Source organism: Podospora bellae-mahoneyi, chromosome 2 (assembly GCF_035222275.1).
Source record: "Podospora bellae-mahoneyi strain CBS 112042 chromosome 2, whole genome shotgun sequence".
Classification (NCBI taxonomy): domain Eukaryota; kingdom Fungi; phylum Ascomycota; class Sordariomycetes; order Sordariales; family Podosporaceae; genus Podospora; species Podospora bellae-mahoneyi.
The window spans coordinates 26486-50968 of NC_085881.1; the positions used below are offsets into that span (position 1 = coordinate 26486).

The window sequence follows — 24483 nt, forward strand, 5'->3', positions numbered from 1 at the left end:
CTTTTACTTTTATTTATATACCGTTCGTATAATAATATATTTAATATTATTTTATATAATTCGTTATAATAATTTTAATAATATCTTTACTTTTTAAATTAATAGGAAAAATCTTATCGGATCGTATAAAAATTTATTTAATTATAGAACTTTATATTATTATATATATATATTATTAATACGCTTATATTTAACTTTACTTTTTTCATTTTTATTTTCTTACTGCCTATATAATAATATACTTAATACTATTTTATATAACTCGTAATAGTAATTTTAATAATACTTTTCTTTTTTAATTTAATAGGAAAAATGTTATTAAATTATATAAAAAACTATTTCTTTATATAACTTTATACTATTATATATATATATTACTAATATATTTATATTTAACTTTATATCTTTTACTTTTAATTCTTTACCGCTTATATAATAATATATTTAATATTATTCTATATAATTCGTTATAGTAATTTTAATAATATCTTTACTTTTTAAATTAATAGGAAAAATCTTATCGGATCGTATAAAAAACTATTTAATTATAGAACCTTATATTACTATATATATATATTATTAATATACTTATATTTAACTTTATTTTTTTTATTTTTATTTTTTTATTACTAATACGATAATATACTTAATATTATTTTATATAGCTCGCTATAGTAATTTTAATAATATTTTTTTCTTTTAATTTAATAAAAAAAATCTTATCGGATCGTATAAAAAACTATTCTTTTATATAACCTTATATTACTATATACGTATATCGCTAATACTTACCTTTATATTTTTACTTTTATTTTTATATAACTCGTATAATAGTATATTTAATACTATTCTATACAGCTCGCTATAACAATTCTAATAATACTTTTCTCTTTTAATTTAATAAAAAAAATCTTATCGGATTATATAAAAAACTATTCCCTTATATAACCTTATACTACTATATACGTGTATTACTAGTATATATATACCTAACTTCACCTCTTTTACTTCCATTTCCACACCGCTCGTACGATAATACACTTAATACTATTCTATATAGCTCGTTATGGCGATTCTAATAATACTTTTCTTTTTTATTTTGGTAAAAGAAATCCCACCGGATCGTACAACTAATTCCTCAACGGATCCTACCCCCTGTTTCTAAAGTGGGGCGTTTTTTTTAGTGCGCTTTTCAACAGATTGTACTACAATCCATCGGAGAATTACTAATAGGACACGGCCAAATCCAAGCTACCCCCCGGTCATGCAATGAGGCGGCTTCTATTAGACAATAAGAAAGGGGATCGCTCGGAAGTGGCAGCAGAGAAAGGGAAAAGTGCCGTTTATGTCAAGTCATCGTTTCGTTATGTCGAAAAGAGCTGGACAGAGCGCTGGTGGTGCCGCACGGATGTCATGGAATCTTTAACTCAAGACACTCGAGCTGGAAAGTATACATCTAGAGAACGGATACCTAGGAGAGGGTAACTCCGGGGGTTGATATAAATACTAGCGTAAACCTTCTAGGCCTATGGACGGGATAAAGAACTTTAGGGATGGGATTCCTCGCACAGCGATTATAAATTAGATAAACTATAGACGAGCATAATATAGTGAATGGACTGTGAGTCTGTTTAAGTTTTACTATAGGGAAAGTGTAATATCCCAGTACATCATTTCGACTTAATCACAACCATCGTGGTAATTAAGAACATCAACCGGTATTATATTCTCAGAGAGCTAAAGAAACTACAGATTCTAGTAACAAATTCACAAACGAGTATTAAATAAGAAAAGCCCCTCAGTCACACTGCGCTCCAAAACCACCTGATCTTACTCTACGCTTCCCACATATCATTTACTTTTCTTCTGTTGTAACAAGACGAAGGTAAAGCTTACCTTTCCCCTTTTTCTATTAATAAATAAAGGAGTTAATCCGATTATTCCACCTAACAATCGTTAAGTCTGCAATACCAGGATTATAGATAGGTCCGTACCAATCTCCAGTACACTAATCGCCACTAGGAATTATTGTCTTAGCTTTATTATTCAGGTGTTGGATAATGGGAACTTACTCGTAGATCCAGCATACAAGGGGTGAGTCTGGTCTAAAGGACGAGATAACGTTTTTCCAGGCGGGAACCAAGTTAGCACAGGCTCCGCGATTGACTAGGCTAATATATATGCTGGTTCCGCCCCAGTAGATGTGGACAGTCACATAGACACCCTGGCGAGCCTTACTATATGCATATTGTCAGTTATATCGGTATGCAAAATCTTAGTCAATATATATCTCCCTCTTAACAGCGGCAACTTCATTAACATCGGTGAAGGGAGTAACCTTTTCATACGACAAAGGGGGCGATAAAGGTTCAAGACCGCGTGCGGCATTAGCGACAGGAGAAACACCTGGGGAGGGGGCGGCAGCAACAAGACTTGTCAGAGCGGCAAAGGCGCTAAAGAGAGTTAAAACCTTCATATTATTAAGACTAAATAGAAAATTTAGTAGATAAGGCGAAAATGTTGCTGATAATAGGTTGAGGAGCAAGACATAAGAACTATCTCCATTTATAGTTTTTCCTAGCCAAATATCGGTATCCTCCTTAGACCTCTATAAGTAGTTATTTCAACCGATAGTCCTGCGCTAAGTGTTGCCTTTCTAAGATTAATATTAATTATTCCTGCATACTTATGTAATTATTCGGATGCAGAGGCTACAGCCAAGATACAGACAGCTAATCTAATGTCCAACAATTCAGTCTCTAAACCTACCTAGTCGAAGGCTTACAATAAACACGCTAACTACAGGAACCACTAGAGTCCATAACACACAGTTTCATAATACAGGCAGCTTATTCACCTTTATAAGGTAATCATCCAATATTCACGCCTTAATGCAATCTAAGGTTTTATATAGTCTAGTATAGGCTAAACAAGAATAGTCCCCAACTCTGCCTCCTCTCCCCTCCGTCACCGCCATAATCTCGCAAATTCGGCTCAATCAAATTTCTTCCTTATATAATAGAACCAAACCTAACAAATCAATAAAGACGGCATAGCTTACACGACGGAAAGTTCAGCCACAAGGTTACCGCAACCCTATAATTAGGTATTCTTCTTTCTAAACGTAACTTACTCTAACCATCTCAGCAGCAGGCCACGGGCTGTATAGTCTGTGCCGTTTCCCTGAGACGCAAGACCGTTCGTGGGAACCTCTGCATTGTATCTCCGGGTTGGTCCTAGCATGTAGCAAAGATTTGGTGTGGGGTAGTTATGCATATGGCTAACATGCATTAGCACAAGGTTACTATCCCTTGTAAAGCAATAGCAATACCAAAAACAGTTTCCACGGCAAGAGTTGCGAGCCTCTCAAACTGCAGGATCTACTACCTTTAATATTTATTAATAATTAATAGACTAGTTAGAGAGTTAGTACATACTCGTTTACTAAAGTCCCTATTTAATTCAGAGGGATTCTGTCAAAACACTAAGTCTGAAGGTGGTGTTGGTGGCGCTCTCGTTTATACTTACACACCTACTAACAAATAGCTAAGCATCTAAAGCTATCCCATTAAGGGTAATAGAGTGGGCTAAACTAGTGGTTGGATAACTCACATGCATCATAAGAAATAAGTCTATATATAGACGATACAGGGGTTATGGATATAAGGGGTAATCGAGGCATTGCAACTTAAGCGGTTTAAATACTCTCGTTCTATATAAACAAAATACACCTGGATGTACCGTAATCCGTCCAGCACAACCGTTTCATATTCCTTCTAATTAAACTAACCTGTCTAGAGAAATTGCCTATACGACGAAACGCTGGCTGACTATTTTCTTCTCCCGCTTTAAGTATAACAATTCTAAGAGTCTACTCCCTTTCTTTACGAAAATGTCGACAATACCTGAGGAGTAATAAGTAGGGTGGAGCAATTTGGGAGCCTTCTATCCCATAATCTTCCACGTCTGGTTAAAAATATCCTCGTACCTTGCACTTTGCTTTTATATCTATGATATCGACTGTAAAAAAGAGGGATCCATCTTTTCCACATTTGCTATTTTTCTCATCCTCCACTACAATCTTTACTAAAACTCCCGTGATATCCACTGCGCCCCTACCTGAGCCATAAGGGTTCTCTGACGCTAGCTGTCCCGAAATATGGTGTATCGTTGCAGAAGAGACGAAAAGCGTAAACCTCTTGGGGTTGGGTATAAAACCGACTCTCCCGGTAACAGACCCAAAAGACTACGATGGAGCTAAGCCTACTAGTAAACGGTGGCTTGCTTATTTGCGTTTTGGATTTGGTTTGTATCTCTAAAGCAGTCCTCGAACCGTATAATTAGAGAGGATTCCGTAATAGTATTGCTGCGAAGTAATACGGCAGAGACGGTCGGTATTTCCGGCGAGTACTGTAAGCCGGTCGGTCTCAACGGTCAAACACCTGGCCGACAATTCAAGAATAATAAGCTACTAGTGTAAGTGAATAATACTGGATATGTTACCCCGAGCTTCTTGGACGAGCGGACCGTGTATTTGCGTCAACATGCCGTTATATCCTGTTTCGACTTGGTATTAGCGTTCAGTCTTTGTCCACTTCTTAATGGGGTTAATAAATGCCCTGCGAAAGACCAGAAACTGCTTGGGGACGCTACCCTAGAGTCGGCTCGCAAGACACCTCTTTGGTACATTCCTAGGCTATTTTAAACGGAGTAAAGTGTAGCATGCGTTTGGAAAGCAGCTTTTCTTGTATGGTCCATCCACGCGAATGTAATCCGGATGTGAGTGATTTGGTGACGGGAACCTCGCGCGTAGATTCGATATCCGAGTCCACGGCGTGGCTGAGAAATGGATAGCTCCTGCTTCGACGTCTCCTTGCATATATTGTACAATACTGACAGTCCGAGGAGCATGGTGTCGTCAGTGGCAACTGGACGGCCAGTGCCTCCGTGTCCCGATTCATCCTCTCCCCAAAGATAATACTATGGCAATTCGAAAACTGGTTAGCGCCAATGGTCAGGATTGCATTGGTGTAAATACTAGCTATCCTCGATAACTCTTTTGCCTAATCCTCTTGACTGTCCTGCATGATATAGAGCGTGTCGATCCAGAGATATGGTTTACTAAGGGCTCTTGTTATCCTCACTGTGCCCCGGAAAGTCTGAGGAAGATCGTCCAGCAGAAATCTGTCTTTCCAGATGGAAAAGGTTTTTGCTGTTAGCTTGACCTTGGTCGGTATAGACCATCCCCAACAAATGACCCAGTGCAATGTACGTTCCTCGAGACCCTTCCGGTGGTGTGCATAGTTGGATGTGGTTGGGGTTTGCAGTGGTCTGATGGGCAGAGATAACTCTGGTAGGAAGCTGGAGGTTGGCAGGCCCAGAGTACTCAGAGTGGTATTTTCGGCAATCATTTAACCATTCCTTGGCCAGATGCCAACATTCTGGAGAGTCTGAATGGTTGGCCAGACGTCTAGCCCAGCCAATACCCTTTCCTATTCCTTGCTCTTCCACCCGCTTGCAAATCCTGTCGCGGGTGCTTGAGTGTCAAAACAGCTCCAGGACGTGAACGCTGTTGTTGGCAATTTTGACATGGATCTGCAGAGGACCACGAGGTTCAAGTGATGCTGGACAATCCACCAGTAAATCCAAAGCGAGTACCTGCTCCTGGAAGAAGTGTGAAGTCATAGACAAAAGCAAGCCACACCCTGTGCATCCGGTGATGGCTGTGGCCTTGACCAGTTCAGAATCAACCTCTCGCAGACTGACGTTGAGATGGAAACATATTTGACATGTGGTGGTATTGTCCATGGCGTTCGCAATGCTGAAGAAGATGGAAAAATCATGGGTCATGGATATCCTGATATAATGTTTGGGGGCCATTAAAAGCTCGGACGGCTGGCGTCATGCGGGCTGACTCCTAGGCGTTCCCATAGGGCGCATTATGTAATAGTGTGACTTGGAAGTATTGGTAAGCTGTATGAGGCATTTTGACGTTTAGATGTCTATCCCCTATGCTGCTGAGTAAGACTAGCTCATGGAGGGTAGCCAGACTAGGTAGACCAACGGACTGTTTCTGTGCTTTAAACACGATTGTTCTCGCAATAAAGACCCCCCCCCCTGCCACCCTGATCTTCGCGTACCCTCGTCTACATAGCAACGCCCGGTAATTGTTTGAGCCCTGGTGATAATACGGTCAGTATCAGATGACAAGCGAACAAGGCTTTACTTACATCCTGAAAAGTCCTCTCTGACGAAATCACGAACAGTGCACTTGTTCTGCTGTGCAATGGTCTGAGTCTTGAGCATGGGCGCGCTGACGTAGGTGTGCGCGTCCATGGCTCTTTGGAGCGAGTCCCCCTCCCAGCCAAAGACGTAGTCGGCATGATTGGCGAAGCCACTGCCATCTCCGCTCGACCAGAAAAATGGCTGGCTGCCATCAGCAGGCCAGTCTTCCTTGTTGTTAAAGCCACGTGTGTCCCACACTGTTTCGAGCAAGATCTGGGGCAGCCGCACAGGATGGGAAGCTGGGCATCGGCCTCCGGACTCAAATGTGCCTGTCTCGGGGTAGGCAACATGGTCTCTGTGGTTGGGAGAATCCAGGTTAACACCATCCCAGCAAGTCGGGAATCGATGGTTCGCCATGATTCCACCGCGGCAGGGAGTTGGGGGGAAGCTGATGTACTCGGGGGCACGGCTGGCCTGGCTCTCCATGCAGGTAAAGGTCAGTTGGCGCCAGTCTCTGGCTTGGTCTCGCGTGCTGTATGATGGGTCGCCGACCAGCATGCGAAAGCCGGGCTTGAAGGCGGTGACCTTTGACTTTTGTGCTGTGTCGAAAAGGGCATCGCTCATGTAGTAAACAACCTACATTGGATGTTAGCAACTTTCAGCATGCGCATTAATAAACTTACCATGCCGCCGTTGGTTCCCTCCATACCATTCTGGGCAATCTGGGGCACTCTCTTAAAGGTGCCATTCCTGGCACGGAAGAACATAACGGCTGTCCAGTAATTGGAAAAGTCTTCGGTGAACTGGCAGGACGTGCATGTTGAGAGCTTGGGAAGATCGAACCCGTCTTTCGGGTCCATGGAGATATTGAAAGAGTTCTATTGGCACTGCAGGTTAGCTTCTTGGAAATGTGTAGCAGGCAAGTGGTCCACATACACCTCCAATAATTTGATGAAGATGGGGCGATGGGCTTTGGCCGGGATTCACCAACGGATCTAGCCTCTGTACTGTCAGCTGGGAGCACCCAAACCGAAGCAAAGCCTGGGTGGGCGACAGCAGCCCAGAGGCGGCGAGAATGGCGTTCCACTTCATGGCGTGGATGGTAGGGAATAGGCACAAAGGAGATCTCTTGACCAAAACCAGCAGAAGGATCAGACTGAAAAGAGTGAGAAAGGGCTGGGGTAGATATGGCAGTGGAAATGCTCAACCTGCTTCGAACAATGACTGCCGATCTAACAATACCAGTCTATCCACGAATTAGATGGGTGCTCTAAATTGGGCCTTCTAGACGTGTTGTTTAATAGAGTAGCACTATATTTCGGTTCGTGAACCGAGCGATAGTGGGTTTTGATGACGGGTAATATGCCATGCGCATCTCAACCCCGGGAGTTGGAGAAGTGGCAATAGTACTAAGCCCAGCTTCTGTTCAGTCCAGATCCCATGACGCATAGCCCGAGTCCTACTGTGACTATTACCTGCCAATAATCACTTTTTAGATTGACCCGGCGTCGACTCCTCGGCCTCCTGGTTGGCTAGTCAAGAGAGGTGCCATATGAGCGGCTGTATTCCCATTTGACAGGAAAACTGCCGACTGGGTATAATCACAAACCATGCGCCGGACTCATTGCCGACGGAGTCGCCTTGTCATTGAGCCACACCCCCAGCGCGAGTGGAATCCAGCGAATATATCTGAACATGCGTCTCAAGCGAGGTTGTGTGCGATTCCACATCACTACATCAGTCCCTACTCACTCTGCCCTTCACCAAACACACGATGCAGCTGTCCCTCGGTCTCCTCGCCCTGTGGGCTTCCACGTCCCTAGGACAGTCGATGCAGGAGTGCACACGAGAGCTTGCCAGAACAGATGAATGCGCCGATGTTATCAACCCCAATGCGTGCTACAACATGTACCGGTTCAACAGCGCGCGAACATTGTCATGTATTGAAGGCAAGGATGATGCCGAAAGAAAGAGAAAGGTAGACTTGGCCCAAAGATTTGATGCGTTGACCACAAGGTGCTGACATATTGCTAGGCTTGCATGTGTTGCACGTGTGTTGGGACCGTCATGTGCAACTGGCTGCGGACGAATCGTTACTGTTGAGGGTCGAGGATGCAGAACCCGGATGTATCTACAAGCAATCTTTTATTCTTCAGTACTCAACATAACAATCAGCTACTCAAAGCCGGCAGTTCTCGTACCCATTTTCTCTCATTCTCAGCCCAGTCGGCGAGCCACTTGGCCAGAATTGATCTGTTCAACTTTCCCGTCCAGGCGTTGCTCACCGGGCCAGCTTGAGCCTCACCCTTTTCACGGTCCGCCTTCCAAGCCGTCTCATCGCTTCCTCCCAGGAGCATGGGCAACCTAAAGATGGTCCAGTAGATGTCTGCTTCCTCCTTAAAAACACTAGCAATCCCAAGCATGGCATTAAATGCGGCTGGGAACATCGAGCTCACGCCTGTTCGCAGAATCCACCTCGAAGACGGCACTGTCGTCCTCTGTATAGATAGAGATCGTGCCCATTGCAGCAATGCGCTTAATCCCGTGCTTCATCACGGGCAGCACGTGGTTTTCGTAGAATGTCGGATATGGAAGTGGTGTACGAGACGACATGGACTCCTGGACTGGGCCCATGAGGGATATGATTGCGCTGCACTGAGCAACGGCTTCACCGAGGGCTGCTTCATCGTCGATCTGGCCATGCACCACCTGAAGATTGTCGGAGTTGGAAGACACGAGATCGGCTGGGATTTTGGAAGCGGAGGTTGGGCGCACAAAGGCGATAACTCGCTTCTGGCGATGAAGAAGCTCGTGGAGAAGGCAGGTGCCGGAGGGCCCGGTCGAGCCCAGAATGAGGATTGGTTTGTCTGCCATCAGATATGATCGCCTAAGCAAGTGGGAGAAGACAGAATGAATTAATCATCGGTGGGGCTTTTTTCCACTCACCCCGAACCAATCATTGGACACAATACACAATTATCCATTTCTTTGTGATTCCTCACAAGCCATGCTATACTTCGTGTACCTGTATCTGCGGCCTGTTGCTTTTTGGTCTTTTGGGGCAACCGGCGCAAGAGGATGCCGAAAGGTGTGTGGAGCATAGATGGCTGTGTTGGTGTCCCACAGCGTCTCCTCGCTCTACGCTCGAGCTTGGTCTTCCAAGTCGCTCCGTTCCCAGAGAGAGAGTTCGGCAGTGAGCATCGTCTCGGTTGCTCCAAAGCTCTTTTTTTCCTTGGAGAAAGCAGACGACTTGTGCATTCTGTAGCTGTCTTTTTGAAGTGTTCGCTTTGTATGAGAGTAAAGGCTTAGGAAAGAGGCGGCACAGGCGACCGTGATTGCTGTGAAATCTACATGTTAGACCTGCTCCTTGTCAATAGCAATCAATTTCACTCAATGCCATCTCAATCGTCCACAACAACATCCAACTTAGGCCCGGGAGGTGGATTGATGGCCATACGCGTTTCACATAATCACTGCCACCAACATGGCAACAGTGAGACAACAGATCCCGCTAAGCATGAGCTTCTTCTTCCAAGGTATGGATGCGCGCCATACGATATTGCCGGAAACCACAACAACCAAGACATCTGACGAGATATCCATGGCCATCTGAACGTAGCTCCGAGTGATTGCGACATTGATGTCTGTTGCTCGACATTTTACTGTAAGAGTCAGTCAGCTATTAATATCAAGCGAGGGAAGCCTCCACTAACCGATGATGTCAAATCAACTGGCGGCGAAGCATTGAAAGTCCAGCATGCCAATTGTGACCCCGTAGCTTGCCAGAATGTAGACGAGCACGCACCACCACAGGATTTGCTGATGCCGAATCTGCTTCCCAAGTCCGTGAAAGAAAACCATAAAGGCCAGCTTGATGAGCCACAACGATGTCCAAGTACACATGTAGCTTGCGATGATTCCGCGAAGACCTTCGGTGGCCTTATCCATAAGAGTCACGACCACAGATATGTCGAAGTCATCGACATTTTCAATCATGAGATAAAGGTTCTGGGCCAAGACGGTCCATAAGAGTGAGCAAGCAAAGGCAGAGGATAAGTGAGGCAATGACCAGGCAGTCATCCGCCTTGAGCCTCTTCAATAGTGTGAGACGAAGATAAATCCGGGTTGCTACTATCATGATTGAGAATGCTGTCCCCGACCACATAAGCCCCTGGTGTAAAGGATGTGTGCGAGTAAGGTATTGTCTGACAGATAATCATTGGACTCAATGACATACCAGCAATGTTGCATGGGAAATGACTGGGTCTTTGAGCTGCGAGCCCACCAATAGGCCGAGGTCAGACATGTTTAAACCTGAGGACAAAAGAGTTATGGTGTCCGGAGCCACAATGTCAAGTCTCAGACCTTTGGAAATGCCTCGAAATTATATCTCCGTGCTGTGCGATGGACTCATCTCACTCAGTCGCCTCTGCGTCTTTGTTGGCTCACATAGGTGGTGTTGATCCATCACCTAGTTGCATGAAGAGCATTGCGTTGGCAGCTGTGCCACGGTTAGATCATTGCAAGACGCCTTGGGCTAATCATGGTGTTGTCGCTATTGCTGAACGCCACCCCCCTGCATTGCATCAACAGCAGTGTTTGGAAAAGCTTGCGGATCTTTATTTTTTTCTCACTAAATCATCTGTCTGGTTGGCTCATCTGCATCTCGAGATCCAACTCACGGTTACTGAATCCACCAGTCCACCAAATACCCTGTGGCAAATGCAAAAACGCCCTTGTGCAGCAGATCCACGACTTGCTCGTCTACCGGCCAGGTCCAAGGCAAAGCTCCAACGCCTGTCCAATTTTCCAGCGTCTGGTCAATCAACAGCCTAACACCCATAAACATAAAGTCGGTGAATGGCCCTCTCATGCCCAAAGAGTAACTTGCAACTGCTCTGATCACGGCAGCAGCTGCACCTTGGCCATAATGCATTGCCATGTTGAGACCCCACAACTGCTGGTCGCTTTGAGGAGTGACCCCAAGCAACCTAGCGAGAGTTTTGGCTGGCACGTAGGAGTTGGGGCGGCCTGTAAAAAACTGTTCGACTTTTTCGCTAACCGTCATACTGCAATTATTAGCGTTGCAAGTAAACGGCATTGACCTGAATGAGAACTTACGCAGCAACTCCTAAGAACCCGGCCGACAGACCATATACTATCACTCTACCCCAGGGCATGATGGGTCGAGGACGGATTGGGTCTGTGGTCCGCCGCAAGGTTGGTGCAGATAGGCTTTGGTTAAGAGCTTTGGGGTCCATGGTCGGTGATGTGGTCGCCGAGTATTGTGACGATGTAAAGTGATTGCAGAGTATTGTGACGATGTAAAGTGATTGCAAGTACGGCAAGGGAAACTTTGAGTTCAACAACAAGCATCCGCTCAATAGTCTGTGACGTCACCACTTACTCATCCTCAAAACAAAAGCTAATCATACGGGGACTGGTAATCGCATACTGTATCTGAAAGCTCCAGCAAACAAAAGATATTTTCATATGTACTGGCGATGTGCAAGGTGAGGTAAAGCTGAAGAGGAAGGGAGCGGGTGTTCAAGTTCAGATGTTGACACTGACAGAACGGCACAAAAGGTCACCGACTCGTTGTGTAACCTAATTTCGTTCACAGCATTGATTCCACGCTCCGGTTGTGTTTTTAACAGCTTCGGCCCCAGAATCTCTATTGATAGCTATCGAGATGTTTGTTGCATTCCAACTGCGCTTGCCGAGAAGTCGTGCCTTTGCATTGATCGGCCGAAGGAAGGCAGCGCCAAGCGAAATAACCGCCAAGCGAAATAACCGCCCCCAACAACAGCATCTTCCTGAGCCATGCGCCCTGCTGTGCCGCATCTTGGCGCCCCCAGCCGACCTGCACAGCCAAATTGATGGGACCGGGAGTTGCATCTCGCGAGCAATCCTACCCTCTTCCTACTCCTACTTTTTCTTCAGATCTTGATCCGGCGGTCCTGCAGCGACCACAATGCGAACGCTACTCGCTCTCGCGCTTCTCAGTGCTCAGGCGGTCGGCCAGAATGGCCACAATGATGTCTGGTTCATCTACCCAACCGAAAGCCACACATATCAACACATGGACACGATCAACGTCACATATGAAAGCCCATTTCCAACCCCAACGCTATTCGGCTGGTGCGATGGAGGCGGCCGCAACTTTTACGACCAGCGGGTGCCAGGATACAACGCTTCGGTTGCTGTTGTTCTCAACTTCACCTCTGGCACACCATGTTGGTTCAACCTTAGGCCAGGAAGAGTAGCTGGATTTGGCGCCAACAGCCCATCTTTCAATCTCCTCGGCGTCGAACGGCCTTCTGGAGGCATCGTTCACGGACCCGACACGTCTGGATCCGACCGCACCCCGCCAGAGTTCCCAACCACATCCGCAACCACATCCCCAACACCGACGACGGCGGCTCCTACGGAAAGCCATGTCCTGGATGACAGTAACGTCAGTCCCGGCGAGCAACATGAACCTACATCAACAACAACCCCAAATCCAGAACCGCCCGACGAGAAATTACGCGGGGATAGCGGCGGACTAGGTGGTGGGCAATCAGCAGGCATCGTTGTCGGCGCCATCGTCGGCGTCCTTGCCATCGCCGCCGGCTTGTTCTTTTGGTGGAAGAGGAGGTCCAGACGGGCAGATTCGGGAGAGCAAATACCGCAGCATGATGGCTCTCACCACAGTCACTGCCAACATCACAGCGACCAGGCCCTTTCATGGCAACACGAAGCGGGAGCAGCAAGTCCATGGAGCCAAAGCCCCGCAGCCTACGTAAATGGTCACCAATACAACGGAGCGTGCACGTGTATGTGTCCCACGCGCGGGCAACCCCAAGTCAAACGGTGGCCGGTAGAAGTGAGCAGCACGAATTCACCATCGGAGCTCTCGTCATCAGATCTTGCGTGGGCGTCGAAACCAAAATACGAAATGCCGGCTTGAGGGCGGTTTTCATGTACATACACAGAGCTTTTCAATGCCAAACGTTGTCAACACCAACTTGTGGGGAACAAGACCCAAAAGACGGAAGCTAGGGGGATTGGGATACCAGATTTAAGGGGCAGACCTTCCTGAATGGCATGGCTGGTAATTTCTAATGTTATCATCGGGTCATGCCAAACGACAGTGGCCGTTTCATCGCCTCGAGACAGTGATTGGATGCGGTTTCAGGAAGCTCCCCTTGGGCGACATCGCCAGTCTTGGCCAGGCGCCCTCCATTTTGAGTGTGAACAATAAAGCCCGGACCAAAGTATATAAATTCTTACAAAACACGCCACTATCGTGTGCTTTGTTAATGTCGAGCCTCTTGTCAAACCCAAACAACCATGCCAACAGCCTCAAAGGTTAGCCACATCATCGGGGCAGTCGGTCTGGTTCTTGTCACCGTCCTGTACATTGCGCTTCTGCTGATACCATGGGTCTATACATGTGGCCTCAGCACCGGCCCCGTCTGGGTATCAAATCCCAAGACGCGGACAGAGCTACCTCATGGGGTTGAACCCATCAATGTGGACCGCATGGCCGACTACGACAAAGCGATCAAGACCATGAACACCATCACCTCCATCGTCGCCCTACCAGTCGTGTACGCCGTCGTCCAACGTGCTGCCAGTGTTGGGTCGGAGTCCAAGCATAACTTGTGGGACAATGCCGCCTTGTCGTGGTTGGCAGTCATCCTCATCATGATCAGTGCGTCACTTATTCTGCTCGTTAATCCTCTTGCTAACTCATCATGTCCAGCTCTGATTCTACCTCCATTCGCACTCTTGTCGTGAGCCATGAGACCATCAAGGTTCCAACCTCCTTTCTCGGTCAAGGTGTTAAGGCTCTTGACGCTACACCTCAAATGCTAGAGATGGTGAGCGAAAATGGGTGGTGGAAAAAGTCAAACACGGCCTGGTCAACTCCCAAGAGTCTGATGGACACCCACAGTTATGGCCCGAAGCTGGCCAGGCATCAGACGTGTCAACAACACCCTCACTCGGCGGGTTTCGTCCAGCCAATGAGCCGGACATAATGGATCTCTCCCACCAACACATGTTTGTTTCATTAGTCCCCAGACTGAACACGGGCTACTACCAAAGCCATACTTTGCGGATGAAGAGTCTTCCGGATTGCAAGGCGATTGCCCAGTTTCCCCCGGTTTGCTCTGGACCAAGACCATTTGCAAGAGTCTTTGAATCACCAAACACCTTGGTGACTGTTTGCGTACCCGGGGCATCAGGACGCTCGCCATGGCCGGAAAGGAGCCGAGACAGACGCGATATCAAGGAAGATCTGTTTATACGGATGGTCCGGAATGTTTTGACGGGTGATGTCCGAAATCCCTCGCAAATCAGGCATCAGAAAACATACCATTGCACAGCAACCACGACAAGGGGGTACTTTGAGTTGCCCAACTATCTCAACGAAGAGAAAGTTGGGCCACTGCTAAACACATTCCCTGATCTGGGGTTTGATGACCTAGAAGGGCACTTTGTCGACGTGAGGTAAGTCTGCTTACTCCCTCTGGCTTTCGGCAAAGTGATGCTTACATCAACCAGTCCTAATCGTGACGTGCCGCTTGACAGCCCCGATTTTGTTGAAAACTTTACCACCGATCCATTCTTATCCCTCGGGCCGACCGAGCCATCAAACATTGCCCCAGGGCCACTCATGATCTCCGCCCAGGCTCTTTTTGGTAACCAAACTTGGTTCCACACCCTGGCTCGGGCTTTTATCAACAGCACGGCGTCCAACAATGCATCGCTCCCACGGCTTGACGCCCTGGAGACGCTTCAGATGGTGTGCTTGGAAAACAACATGCCTCTGGCACGGTTTTCTGCCTTTCCTCCAGCCGAGATGTTCATTTCTGACCGCCGCATGTCCAAGGAATGTCAATCTGTTCTCACTCCCCGGAGCAGGCAAGAGGAAAGAATCACAGAGCAACAAGCCGCTACCAAGTTGGAAAACATGATGAACGACATCCTTTCAGTGTTTGAACGAGGGCCCAACACGACCTTGTGGACTGCCATGGTTCTGGCAAACGAAGCCGTCTTGCAGGCCGCCACCCAGGATAGTACGTTGGCGCGCAAAGTTTTTGTCGATCTGGGCCAGGTGATGACGAACAAGCCCGTCCTAACCCAAGGCGCAGTTGTTGGTGTGAGCCTTCTCGTTGCGTTCCAGGTATTGGGGCTGGTAGTTTTGGCAGTGTATTTGATGATTGGGAGCTTTGAACCAGCCTGGTTCATGAAGAGATTTGCGGGCGATGGGGAGACGGGGGCTGGTAGCAAAGGGGTAACAAACGAGTATGATGAGGAACCCTTGAGGGACCTGAGCACGCCAGCGGGTAGTGTGAGATGGTAGGGGGTCGATGTGTGCACGGGCCCTATATACGAATGGCATGCTTGAACCAAGACGATTGACTCGATGAGTTACAACATTGGATGGCCAGCATGATTCGTGCGTCCTTGGCTCTGAAATGTGCTGCTACCCTTGAGTCCCATTTTGCGGCATCGCAGATGACGTGATGGTCGGTTATGCAGTTGTGAATATCATCCCCCACGCTGACCATGCCCCCCACCAAACATGGCCGGTTGAGAGCGGATTTAAGCCGGGGCCAGAATGGTGTCACTTTCCTGTCTTTGACGCGACTCGAAAATTTCCATAGATAGCCCCAACCCTTCCCCTTTATGCCGCTGTTGTTGTCGTTGAAAGAAGCACGCCATTATCCTGGCCTCTGGCAACCATGATGTGTAGAAATGATAGTTTGAGTAGCTGGGCTTTGCCAACGACGTGCTTACTACTTTGGCCCTAGTGGTTCTGTCTGTTTTAGAGGTCCAGACTGGTCGTTAAACAACAGGGACATCACAAACGACATCGGAGATATGCACTTTGCCGCATCAAAAGGGCTGGAAGCGCGGGGTGGACGTCTGTCGGGACCTATATCCCGGATCTGGGGCAAGATCCCAGTGGCAATCCATCCCACAGAACAGACAACATCCCAGTGGCTGCTCTGGTGGCCGTTGACTCTCCCGAGGTGCAATGCAACTTGCGCATATCACACAATGCCATACACGTGCAAGATTGCGCCATTGATAACAGCTCCAAGGTGGAAAGACTGACAATCCTGACCATGGCGCAAGACTTCCTGGTGTTGACAACATTGCTACAAACTGCAACCCTGGCGAGTAAGAGGCCGGGAACGCTGACGATGTGGTTGAGGATCGCCCTGGCTCTATATAAACCTCTCCCACATGTTACATCCGCGGAGATGCAAACTGTGTCTCAGGCGGTACCTACAGCACGAGGTCCTACCCAGCACATCTTCCATCTTGGTTTCCGGCCTGCCGGAACGCTGCCGTCAACATGACTCCCACCAACCACGACTCCAAAGACACAAAGGAGGTGGCCTCTCCGTCGCCCAAGATCTTTGCTGAGGAGAAGAAGAAGACGGATACCGGCCTCAGCAGCTCAGACTCTGGTTCAATCTCCCAAGAGTCACTCGTTGATGCTGATGGTTATGGCTCAACCAACGATCACATCTTTTCTGATCCGGCTGTGGCGGATCACTGGCGCACCACATACGAAAACGTAAATTACGAGAACAGACATCGCTTCGACCCCAGCTTTACCTGGTCGGCCGAGGAGGAGCGGAAGCTGGTCAAGAAGATTGACCGTAGAATCATGCTTTGGTAAGTACCTACCACACACTCTTTCCAACATGGAATTCTCTTACTAATGGATTCGGTCTACAGGGCATGGATCATGTTTTGTGGTCTCGATTTGCATCGTCGAAACATCAACCGCGCCATTACGGATAAGATGCTGGAAGAGATTGGCATGGACACGAACGACTTCAATTACGGCCAGACCTTGTTCTTGGCATCTTTCTTGGTGGCAGAACTTCCATCTGGGCTCATCAGCAAGAGGGTCGGTGCTGACCGTTGGATTCCCTTCCTCATTTGCAGCTGGTCCATTGTGGCTGGCTCGCAGGCGTTCCTCAAGACCAAGGCTGGATTTTATGTCATTAAGGTGTTATTGGGCTTTCTGATGGGCGGGTTCATCCCCGACATCGTGCTGTGGCTCACCTACTTCTTCAAGTCCAACGAACTGCCCACCCGTCTCGCCTGGTTCTGGACGGCCCTCAGCACGGTGAACATTGTCGGTTCTCTTCTCGCTGCTGGCATCCTCAAGATGCGAGGAATTGGTGGCTGGAGTGGTTGGCAGTGGCTCTTTCTGCTCGAAGGCATCGTGACACTCCTTATCGGCACTTTTTCGTGGGTTCTCATGCCCCCCGGACCCTGTCAAACCCGTAACTGGTTCCGGGGAAAAGACGGCTGGTTTTCAGACCGCGAGGAATCCATCATTGTGAATCGGCTGCTCCGCGATGACCCCTCCAAGGGCGACATGAACAATCGCCAGGGTGTTGGTCTTGTCCTCCTCTGGAAGACCATCAAGGACTGGGAGATGTGGCCGTTGTACCTCATTGGTTTGACCACCTACATCCCCCCCTCGCCCCTCAACACCTATATGTCCTTCATTTTGCGACAAATGGGCTTTGGCGTCTTTGAAGCCAACTTGATGGCCATTCCGGCTCAGTTCATGTTTGCCGTCAACTTGCTCATCATCACTTGGGTGTCCAAGCGATTCAAAGAGAGGTCAATCGTCTCCTCCATCAGCAACATTTGGATGTTCCCCTTCTTCGTGGCCTTGGTCGCATATCCGAATGCTTCTCCATGGGCTCGCTATGGAATCATGACTGGTCTTTTGTCCTACCCTTACTGCCACGCCATTCTGGTCGGCTGGAACGCACGCAACAGCAACGCGGTCCGGACAAGAGCCGTGTCGGCTGCCCTTTACAATATGTTTGTCCAGAGCGGCAACATCCTCGCCAGCAACATTTACCGTGACGAGGATAGGCCGTTTTACGTTCGTGGAAACCGGATTCTGCTTGGTATTGTCTGTTACAACATTGTGCAGTTTTACTTTGTCAAAGCATTTTACATCTGGAGGAACAAGCTGAGGGACGCCAAATGGAATGAGCTCACACCGGAGCAACAGGAGGATTATACTCTCAACAGCAAGGACGAGGGCCTGAAAAGACTGGATTTCCGGTTTGCTCACTGATTGTTGGATCCATGCCTAGAGAAGAGGGAAGAGATGGTCGGATAGGAGCAGACTTTGGAGTTGAAGTTGAGTGGGAAATACGACAAACCCTATATTAGCAGGGAAATCAGGCTGTTTTGGAGTTTATGATACCAGGGGAAAGAAAAGTAGCTTTTGTTTTGTATTCATGACCTAACTCTTCTTGTCCTCCGCATGCCAGTGTCAGTGTCATGACCACCCCTAACCCTAATGTCAGCTCTGAACACGACCCCTGTCTCTGGCTCAGACCAATCAACAGACAGAGTTCATCTCTTCTACTTACCAAGTGTCACAGACCAAACACGTGAGAAAATTGCATCTTTTGTGCGACTTTCTGTTGGGTCAGTTTTGGCCACAACAGACCTTCTTGAACCAACACCACGATGAGCCCGACGATGCTGCTTTCAGGGGGACCTTTCCAGTTTCGAGTTAGCGTGTCTCAATCACCCCACACAGTGACCCAGTCAGCGGGCCGAGATTCGGTGGCATGTGGATCGATGCGGCACACCGCTCTTCCCTGTCAACCTCATTTTTGACTCCTCTTTTGATGTTGTCAAACTCTAGGTGTGCGGTACCTCGCGGCTAGGGACCCCCCTTTGTTCTTGCTTCCTGTGATTCCCACAGTCCCTGACTTGGCACAGCCTGTACGCCCTCGATTACTAGACGGCGGGAGTATCTTCGAGATGGAGCTTTTCCCTGACCTGGGGGCATGGCTGTTCCGTTCTGTCAGGCGCGATACCTTTGCAGAAAGCCCCATTCTAGCAATCCAGAGGCTTAAGTTGCTCCCCCAACCAATCGGAGACTCGGACAAGGACGTGCTGGTCGGTGCTGTCCTCAACTTGGGATCCAGTCTGTCTCATGCCCTCCACATCCTCCTCGAATTGCTGCCCGAAGATAAAGCCGGCGAGCGCCTCGGGGAGATACTCTGCCCAACCCTGGGGCAGCTCCTGGCCTGTCTTCAAACTACCCTGTCTGCTTTTGAAGACCAGACACCGACAAGACAAGTATCTTTACGAGGTGGACGACTGAAGCATAGCCGGTCTGAATCAGCGCTGCGATCCGCAGCCAGCTTGTCCAAACTTACTCCCCGTCCACTTACACCGATATTGATGAAAAGGACGCCGCCTGAGACTCCAAAGACACCTCGGCCAAGCGAAGGTGTGATCCATACACGTGTTGTCTCCAGTCCGTTACGATGTGCGAGACCGGCTGCCAACCAAACAAGGTCACGCCATCATCGAAAAGACACAGAAGAGTTTCCGAGGCTACATGAAGATATCTCTACCCCACATCGACAACATGAACAAAAACGCCAACCACCAACACCTCCAGCATCTTACAGGCAAGAAATATCCGGCCTTCAGAATGCTCTAAAGTCCGAGTTGAGAGTCCAGGCTGCCATCAGGGTAGCAGTTGACTCTTTGGAATTTGCCGAAGGTCAGCTCCAGCTAGTCAAAGAAATTAATCAATTGCATGGAGGCAGTCAGTCGCCCCCCCTTTCCTGATTCAAGGTAGAACCGCTAACCCCGACAGGCTTCGATCTTGTGCAAAAAAACTTCTACTCTGGCTACAATAACCTCTTGCTACGTGCGCTCGAACTTGAGCAGCTGGAGTCTGAGCGGTCGTCATCAAGGCCAGTTACTAGCAACGATCCGTCGAGGTCGGGTCATCAAAGACAGCAGCCATCTATACATGTTTCTTTCCCAGCAAACATGCCCACGCCACCTTACAATGCCTCGAGCCCTCTTCGGGCTGGCATGTCGAGGGGCAACATAACAGTCCCGGCGAGGATGCCAACCTCGGACTCGGAGGGAGAGATTGGTTCAAGACAAGGAATGACGAGGAGAAACACGATACAGGGCATCAAGCAAGAGAGTATGTTTGCAAAGTACCTCGCAATGGACTTGAACTGACCAATATTCCATAGATGATCAAGACTTTGTTAGACCAGCCATCAAACGTCGGTTATCGCTAGCAGAAGAATTAGCACTGGCGGGTGACGACTCTGACTCTGATTACGGCCACAGCGGCAGTGAAAACGGAGATGAGTCTGCTACCAACATGGCGGGTGAAGCGAGTGAGGAAGAGGCGAGTCAACAGAACGAGAGTCAGGCTGACAGTGACGATGACGATGGTCGGTATGATAGCGACCACCACGGCGGTGGGGGGGAAGAGAGTAGCAGCAGCTCAAACGAGTTTGCCATGGGAGAGCACGACGGGAGGAACGATCCGACAGTGAAACAAGCGAAGTATTTATAAATACCAGCGCGAATAGGCAGGGGTACAAATGGGAACGGGAAGCACATTTTTCATAAATGCGTCCAAGGTATATATCACAAGCATGAAATTACCGGTTTTCGAGACGGGTGAGGATTGGGTTGGACATGAATGGTGTGACGCGGCGCGGTCCAATGCCAGGCCAAGCACGCCATCTCCTGTCCCTCACACGCAAACTGATGCGATTCCGTCCATATTGCCATCTACGCAACCTTTTGGAACAGGCCCGCTTTAGTTTACAAATCCAACATCGCCGTGGATTCCGGTTCTGTGGTGGAAAATGCTGTTTCCGTGGTCCATCAACATTTTTGTTCCGACAAACATTTGGCAACAGGTGAACGAATGTACAGCCCGAGGTAGATATGTGTGTATTAGCTGTTTACTTTCTCAGAATGCCTAACCAGTCAACTTCACATGGAGAGACAACACCTCTTCTTCGAGCGCCGCCCTCAGCTGCCATCGTCCACATCAGCCAAGGCCACCGACGGCAGAAATCCAGCTCGACATCCGCCTCGTCCACAACACTCAAAAGCGGTGATATCATCTCGACAACTCGCAGAGACATTGAAGATGATGTGCTTCCCGAGACAGCCGTCCTGGGACGTACTCTAGGTTGGAGAAGTGCCTACATTTTGATCATCTCGCGGGTCATCGGGTCTGGCATCTTTGCAACTCCGGGGAGCATAGTCAGTTCAGTGGGGAGTATCGGTCTCAGCCTCACCCTTTGGGTCGCCGGTGCCGTTTTGAGTTGGTTTGGATTGGCTGTTGGATTGGAATATGGATGTATGCTTCCGCGCTCAGGTGGTAAGTCAATCTCGGCTATCCTCAACAACAGCATCCTCACTTACTCACGTCCGTTTTGAAATCTACCACAGGCGACAAGGTATACTTGGAATTCACTTATCGTCGCCCTCGATTTCTGGCGTCGACCATTGTAGCTGTTCACGCTGTACTTTTGGGGTTCACGGCAAGCAACTGCATCGTTTTTGGCGAGTACACCCTCTTCGCACTCGGGAAGCAGCCCTCGGAACACAAAGTCGAGGTTCGGGCTCTCGCTGTGGCTTTAATGACGCTGATTACCATCATTCATGGTTGCTTTCTTAGGACGGGGATATTCATCCAAAACCTGCTGGGTTGGATCAAGATTGGCTTGATCGTGTTTATGACACTTGCTTCTGCCGTGGTGGTCCTGGCCGGCTACCGTCCCACAACCCCATCCGAAACGACGCGGCTACTGCTACCTTCTTGGGATAGTATCTGGGAGGGGTCTGTCTGGAATTGGGGCATCATCAGCACTGCCTTATTCAAGGTTTTCTACTCGTATGCGGGACTGCAAAACGTCAACAATGTGCTCAACGAAGTGCGGGACCCAGTCAAGACACTGAAATCAGCCGCACCCACTGCCTTGTTTACAGCTTGTCTCCTGTACTTTCTGGTCAATGTCGCCTATTTTCTCATTGTCCCATTGGATGAGATTAAGCAGAGTGGCGAGCTGATTGCAGCGCTGTTCTTCCAGAGGCTGTTGGGAGAAACGACCGGGCGGATCTTCTTGCCTCTAGCTGTGGCTATTTCGGCTGCTGGAAATGTTATGGTTGTCACATTCTCCTTGGTATGTGCCAACACCTTGAGCCGAACGGTGATCGTTGCTAACTCCCAACGCTCAAGGCGAGACTGAACCAAGAGATTGCTCGCCAGGGTCTCCTACCTTATGGACATCTCTGGTCGTCCTCTCAGCCGTTGGGAGCCCCTTTGGGAGCACTCATGGTCCATTACATTCCCTCTGTGGTGGTGATATGCGTCCCGGCTCGCAACATATACTCCTTCATTCTTGATGTGGAAGGATATCCTGGTCAGTTCTTTGTTTTGGCGACTAGTCTTGGTCTCATTTGGCTTCGGAAGACGAGACCAGATCTGAGACGTCCATACAAAGCATTCCTACCTGCAGTGTGGGCACGAATCGTGTTATCTATTGCCATGATTGCAGCCCCATTCATGCCCATGGCTGGTGAGAGCCATGGTGATCATTTGTTCAGGGTCAGTTATGCATTGGTGGGCATTTCCGTGTAAGTACCAGATGACATGCACGCCGCAAACTATGAGAGCATGACTGATTCGATGTGGTAGACTTTTATTGGCGGTTCTCTACTGGTTTGTGCTTGTCGTTGTTCTTCCTAAACTTGGCGGATACGAATTAGACGAAACAACCGAGGTCTTGGGGGATGGCACAGCTATTACAAAACTCATTCGTGTTGCAAAAGAAGACGAACACACCACTTGACTACCTAGTATTAAAACGATCGCGCTGTGTGGTTCTCCACATGCTGCTGTGTCTATCAATCGATTGTATAGATGGAAGATTGCCGTACCAATCCAGAAAGCACCAACATCGCTCCCAGAAAGATCAATTTTGTATTTCAAAGCAGTCCTGCAAGGTGTTACCAGTCCCAGAAAGATTTGAAAGTTTTGCTGAACAATCACCCGGCTACCACCGGAATTATCCCGACACCGACCAACGAGACTGTTTCTTCGTTGCGTCACCGATGGCGTGACGATCACCAGAACCACCATGTCTTACGGCACTCGGCGATCTCACTAATGCAAAGATTGTTTCATCAAGGCAAGCAGACACGGAGCAGCAACATATAAAGAAGAGGATCCGATACTCTATCCAATTCTCATCACAGCTACACCATCCGTCGTTCCCTATCATCATGGCTGCAGCTGCTGTTGCCTCTCCTGCTGTCAATGCCATTGGGCCCATCAACTCCCATGGTTTAGAATTTGGCAAGCCTCTCAAGCACAACGTCCACACCAAATTCAACTATTACAAGGACCCTGGCGATGGTTCTGCCCCTGCCCCATATGTTATTGGGTAAAGCCACGGTCTCCCCTTCCTTGAGGCATCATCTTGCCCATTAACAGTTGCTTACGATTGCTCCTAGTCGTCCAGAGACCTTGATTGAGCGCCCTCGTGTTGAGATCGACGCAGTCGTCACCGATATTACGGGCGACGAGAGCAAGTACACGCTTGATAGTCACGGATTTCAGCTTTACCAACACGAAAGCAAAGAGAAGGATTTTTCCGACGATGACAAGATCAAGGCCGAATATTACCCGGAAGTCGAGCAGCTGCTGAAGGATGCGTAAGTCTATGGTCCGAGAACCAGACAGAATCCAAAACTGATCAGAGCCAGGACCGGAGCCCATCACGTCTACATCTTTGACCACACAATTCGCCGCGGTAGCCAGGATAACCGTGCACCTGACGCTGGATTCCGTGGTCCCGTACGCAGCGTCCACGTTGACCAATCGTACGAGGCATCTCGCCAAAGGGTGCGCTATCACTTGCCGGACGAGGCGGATGAGCTCCTTGCTAAACGGTTTCAAATCATCAATGTCTGGCGTCCAATCAAGACCATCTTCCGCGACCCTCTGGGCGTGGCTGATGCTCATTCGGTTCCGGATTCAGACCTGATTGGTGCTGCTCTTATCTACCCTGATCGAGCCGGTGAGACATATGTGGTGAAGCCCAACTCATCCCACAAGTGGTACTTCAAATACGCGCAGACCCCTGAGGAGGTTACTTTGATCAAGTGCTTCGATACCGAGGAGGGTGTGGCAAGAAGGGTGCCGCACTCTTCGTTCATTGACCCAGATGAGGAAGATAAGGCACCAAGGGAGAGCATCGAGGTTCGGACTTTGGTCTTTTATGATTAGGAATGTTATTTCGATGATGATAACGGATGAAGATGGATCAAGTTGGGTAATCAATGACTGAATACATGTTCCTCCATCCTCAAAGTCCTTGTCCGGTTGCTACAACTGCATATTTTGTGTCCAAGAAT

The 24483-nt window shown here is 48.5% G+C and overlaps 10 protein-coding genes across 10 annotated transcripts; 7 read left to right on the top strand and 3 right to left on the bottom strand.

Moving 5' to 3' along the window:
- Positions 1-2234: 2234 nt before the first annotated feature.
- On the bottom strand, positions 2235-2476 carry QC761_000495 (uncharacterized protein; the record flags this gene model as incomplete). Its single annotated transcript, XM_062871809.1, has 2 exons — positions 2235-2237; positions 2303-2476. 2 exons carry the CDS (start codon positions 2474-2476, stop codon positions 2235-2237), a joined length of 177 nt encoding a protein of 58 aa, XP_062734143.1.
- Positions 2477-5978: 3502 nt separating this feature from the next.
- QC761_000510 (uncharacterized protein) lies at positions 5979-7462 on the bottom strand. The gene is made up of 4 exons (XM_062871812.1): positions 7162-7462; positions 6909-7103; positions 6231-6861; positions 5979-6178 (listed from the first exon to the last, which is right to left on the bottom strand). Exons 1-4 carry the CDS (start codon positions 7315-7317, stop codon positions 6147-6149), a joined length of 1014 nt encoding a protein of 337 aa, XP_062734144.1. The 5' UTR covers positions 7318-7462; the 3' UTR covers positions 5979-6146.
- Positions 7463-7961: 499 nt separating this feature from the next.
- QC761_000530 (uncharacterized protein) lies at positions 7962-8411 on the top strand. Its single transcript, XM_062871816.1, has 2 exons — positions 7962-8203; positions 8260-8411. Exons 1-2 carry the CDS (start codon positions 8000-8002, stop codon positions 8326-8328), a joined length of 273 nt encoding a protein of 90 aa, XP_062734145.1. The 5' UTR covers positions 7962-7999; the 3' UTR covers positions 8329-8411.
- A 2412-nt stretch (positions 8412-10823) lies between these two features.
- Positions 10824-11526, bottom strand: QC761_000550 (uncharacterized protein). The gene is made up of 2 exons (XM_062871818.1): positions 11347-11526; positions 10824-11294 (listed from the first exon to the last, which is right to left on the bottom strand). The coding sequence occupies exons 1-2, from the start codon at positions 11484-11486 to the stop codon at positions 10910-10912; spliced, it is 525 nt and encodes a 174-aa protein (XP_062734146.1). The 5' UTR covers positions 11487-11526; the 3' UTR covers positions 10824-10909.
- Positions 11527-12199: 673 nt separating this feature from the next.
- QC761_000560 (uncharacterized protein) lies at positions 12200-13177 on the top strand (the record flags this gene model as incomplete). Its single annotated transcript, XM_062871819.1, has 1 exon — positions 12200-13177. One exon carries the CDS (start codon positions 12200-12202, stop codon positions 13175-13177), a length of 978 nt encoding a protein of 325 aa, XP_062734147.1.
- Positions 13178-13560: 383 nt separating this feature from the next.
- On the top strand, positions 13561-15580 carry QC761_000570 (uncharacterized protein; the record flags this gene model as incomplete). The annotated part of the gene is made up of 4 exons (XM_062871824.1): positions 13561-13898; positions 13976-14093; positions 14168-14724; positions 14779-15580. The coding sequence occupies 4 exons, from the start codon at positions 13561-13563 to the stop codon at positions 15578-15580; spliced, it is 1815 nt and encodes a 604-aa protein (XP_062734148.1).
- Positions 15581-16202: 622 nt separating this feature from the next.
- QC761_000580 (uncharacterized protein) lies at positions 16203-18343 on the top strand (the record flags this gene model as incomplete). The annotated part of the gene is made up of 2 exons (XM_062871825.1): positions 16203-16908; positions 16972-18343. Exons 1-2 carry the CDS (start codon positions 16583-16585, stop codon positions 18341-18343), a joined length of 1698 nt encoding a protein of 565 aa, XP_062734149.1. The 5' UTR covers positions 16203-16582.
- A 701-nt stretch (positions 18344-19044) lies between these two features.
- QC761_000590 (uncharacterized protein) lies at positions 19045-20620 on the top strand (the record flags this gene model as incomplete). The annotated part of the gene is made up of 3 exons (XM_062871827.1): positions 19045-19843; positions 19895-20236; positions 20289-20620. 3 exons carry the CDS (start codon positions 19045-19047, stop codon positions 20618-20620), a joined length of 1473 nt encoding a protein of 490 aa, XP_062734150.1.
- A 380-nt stretch (positions 20621-21000) lies between these two features.
- Positions 21001-23057, top strand: MUP3 (low-affinity methionine permease; the record flags this gene model as incomplete). The annotated part of the gene is made up of 4 exons (XM_062871829.1): positions 21001-21442; positions 21514-22247; positions 22304-22701; positions 22763-23057. The coding sequence occupies 4 exons, from the start codon at positions 21001-21003 to the stop codon at positions 22914-22916; spliced, it is 1728 nt and encodes a 575-aa protein (XP_062734151.1). The 3' UTR covers positions 22917-23057.
- Positions 23058-23205: 148 nt separating this feature from the next.
- QC761_000610 (uncharacterized protein) lies at positions 23206-24400 on the top strand. The gene is made up of 3 exons (XM_062871834.1): positions 23206-23510; positions 23581-23781; positions 23833-24400. The coding sequence occupies exons 1-3, from the start codon at positions 23350-23352 to the stop codon at positions 24353-24355; spliced, it is 885 nt and encodes a 294-aa protein (XP_062734152.1). The 5' UTR covers positions 23206-23349; the 3' UTR covers positions 24356-24400.
- The last annotated feature ends 83 nt before the right edge of the window (positions 24401-24483 follow it).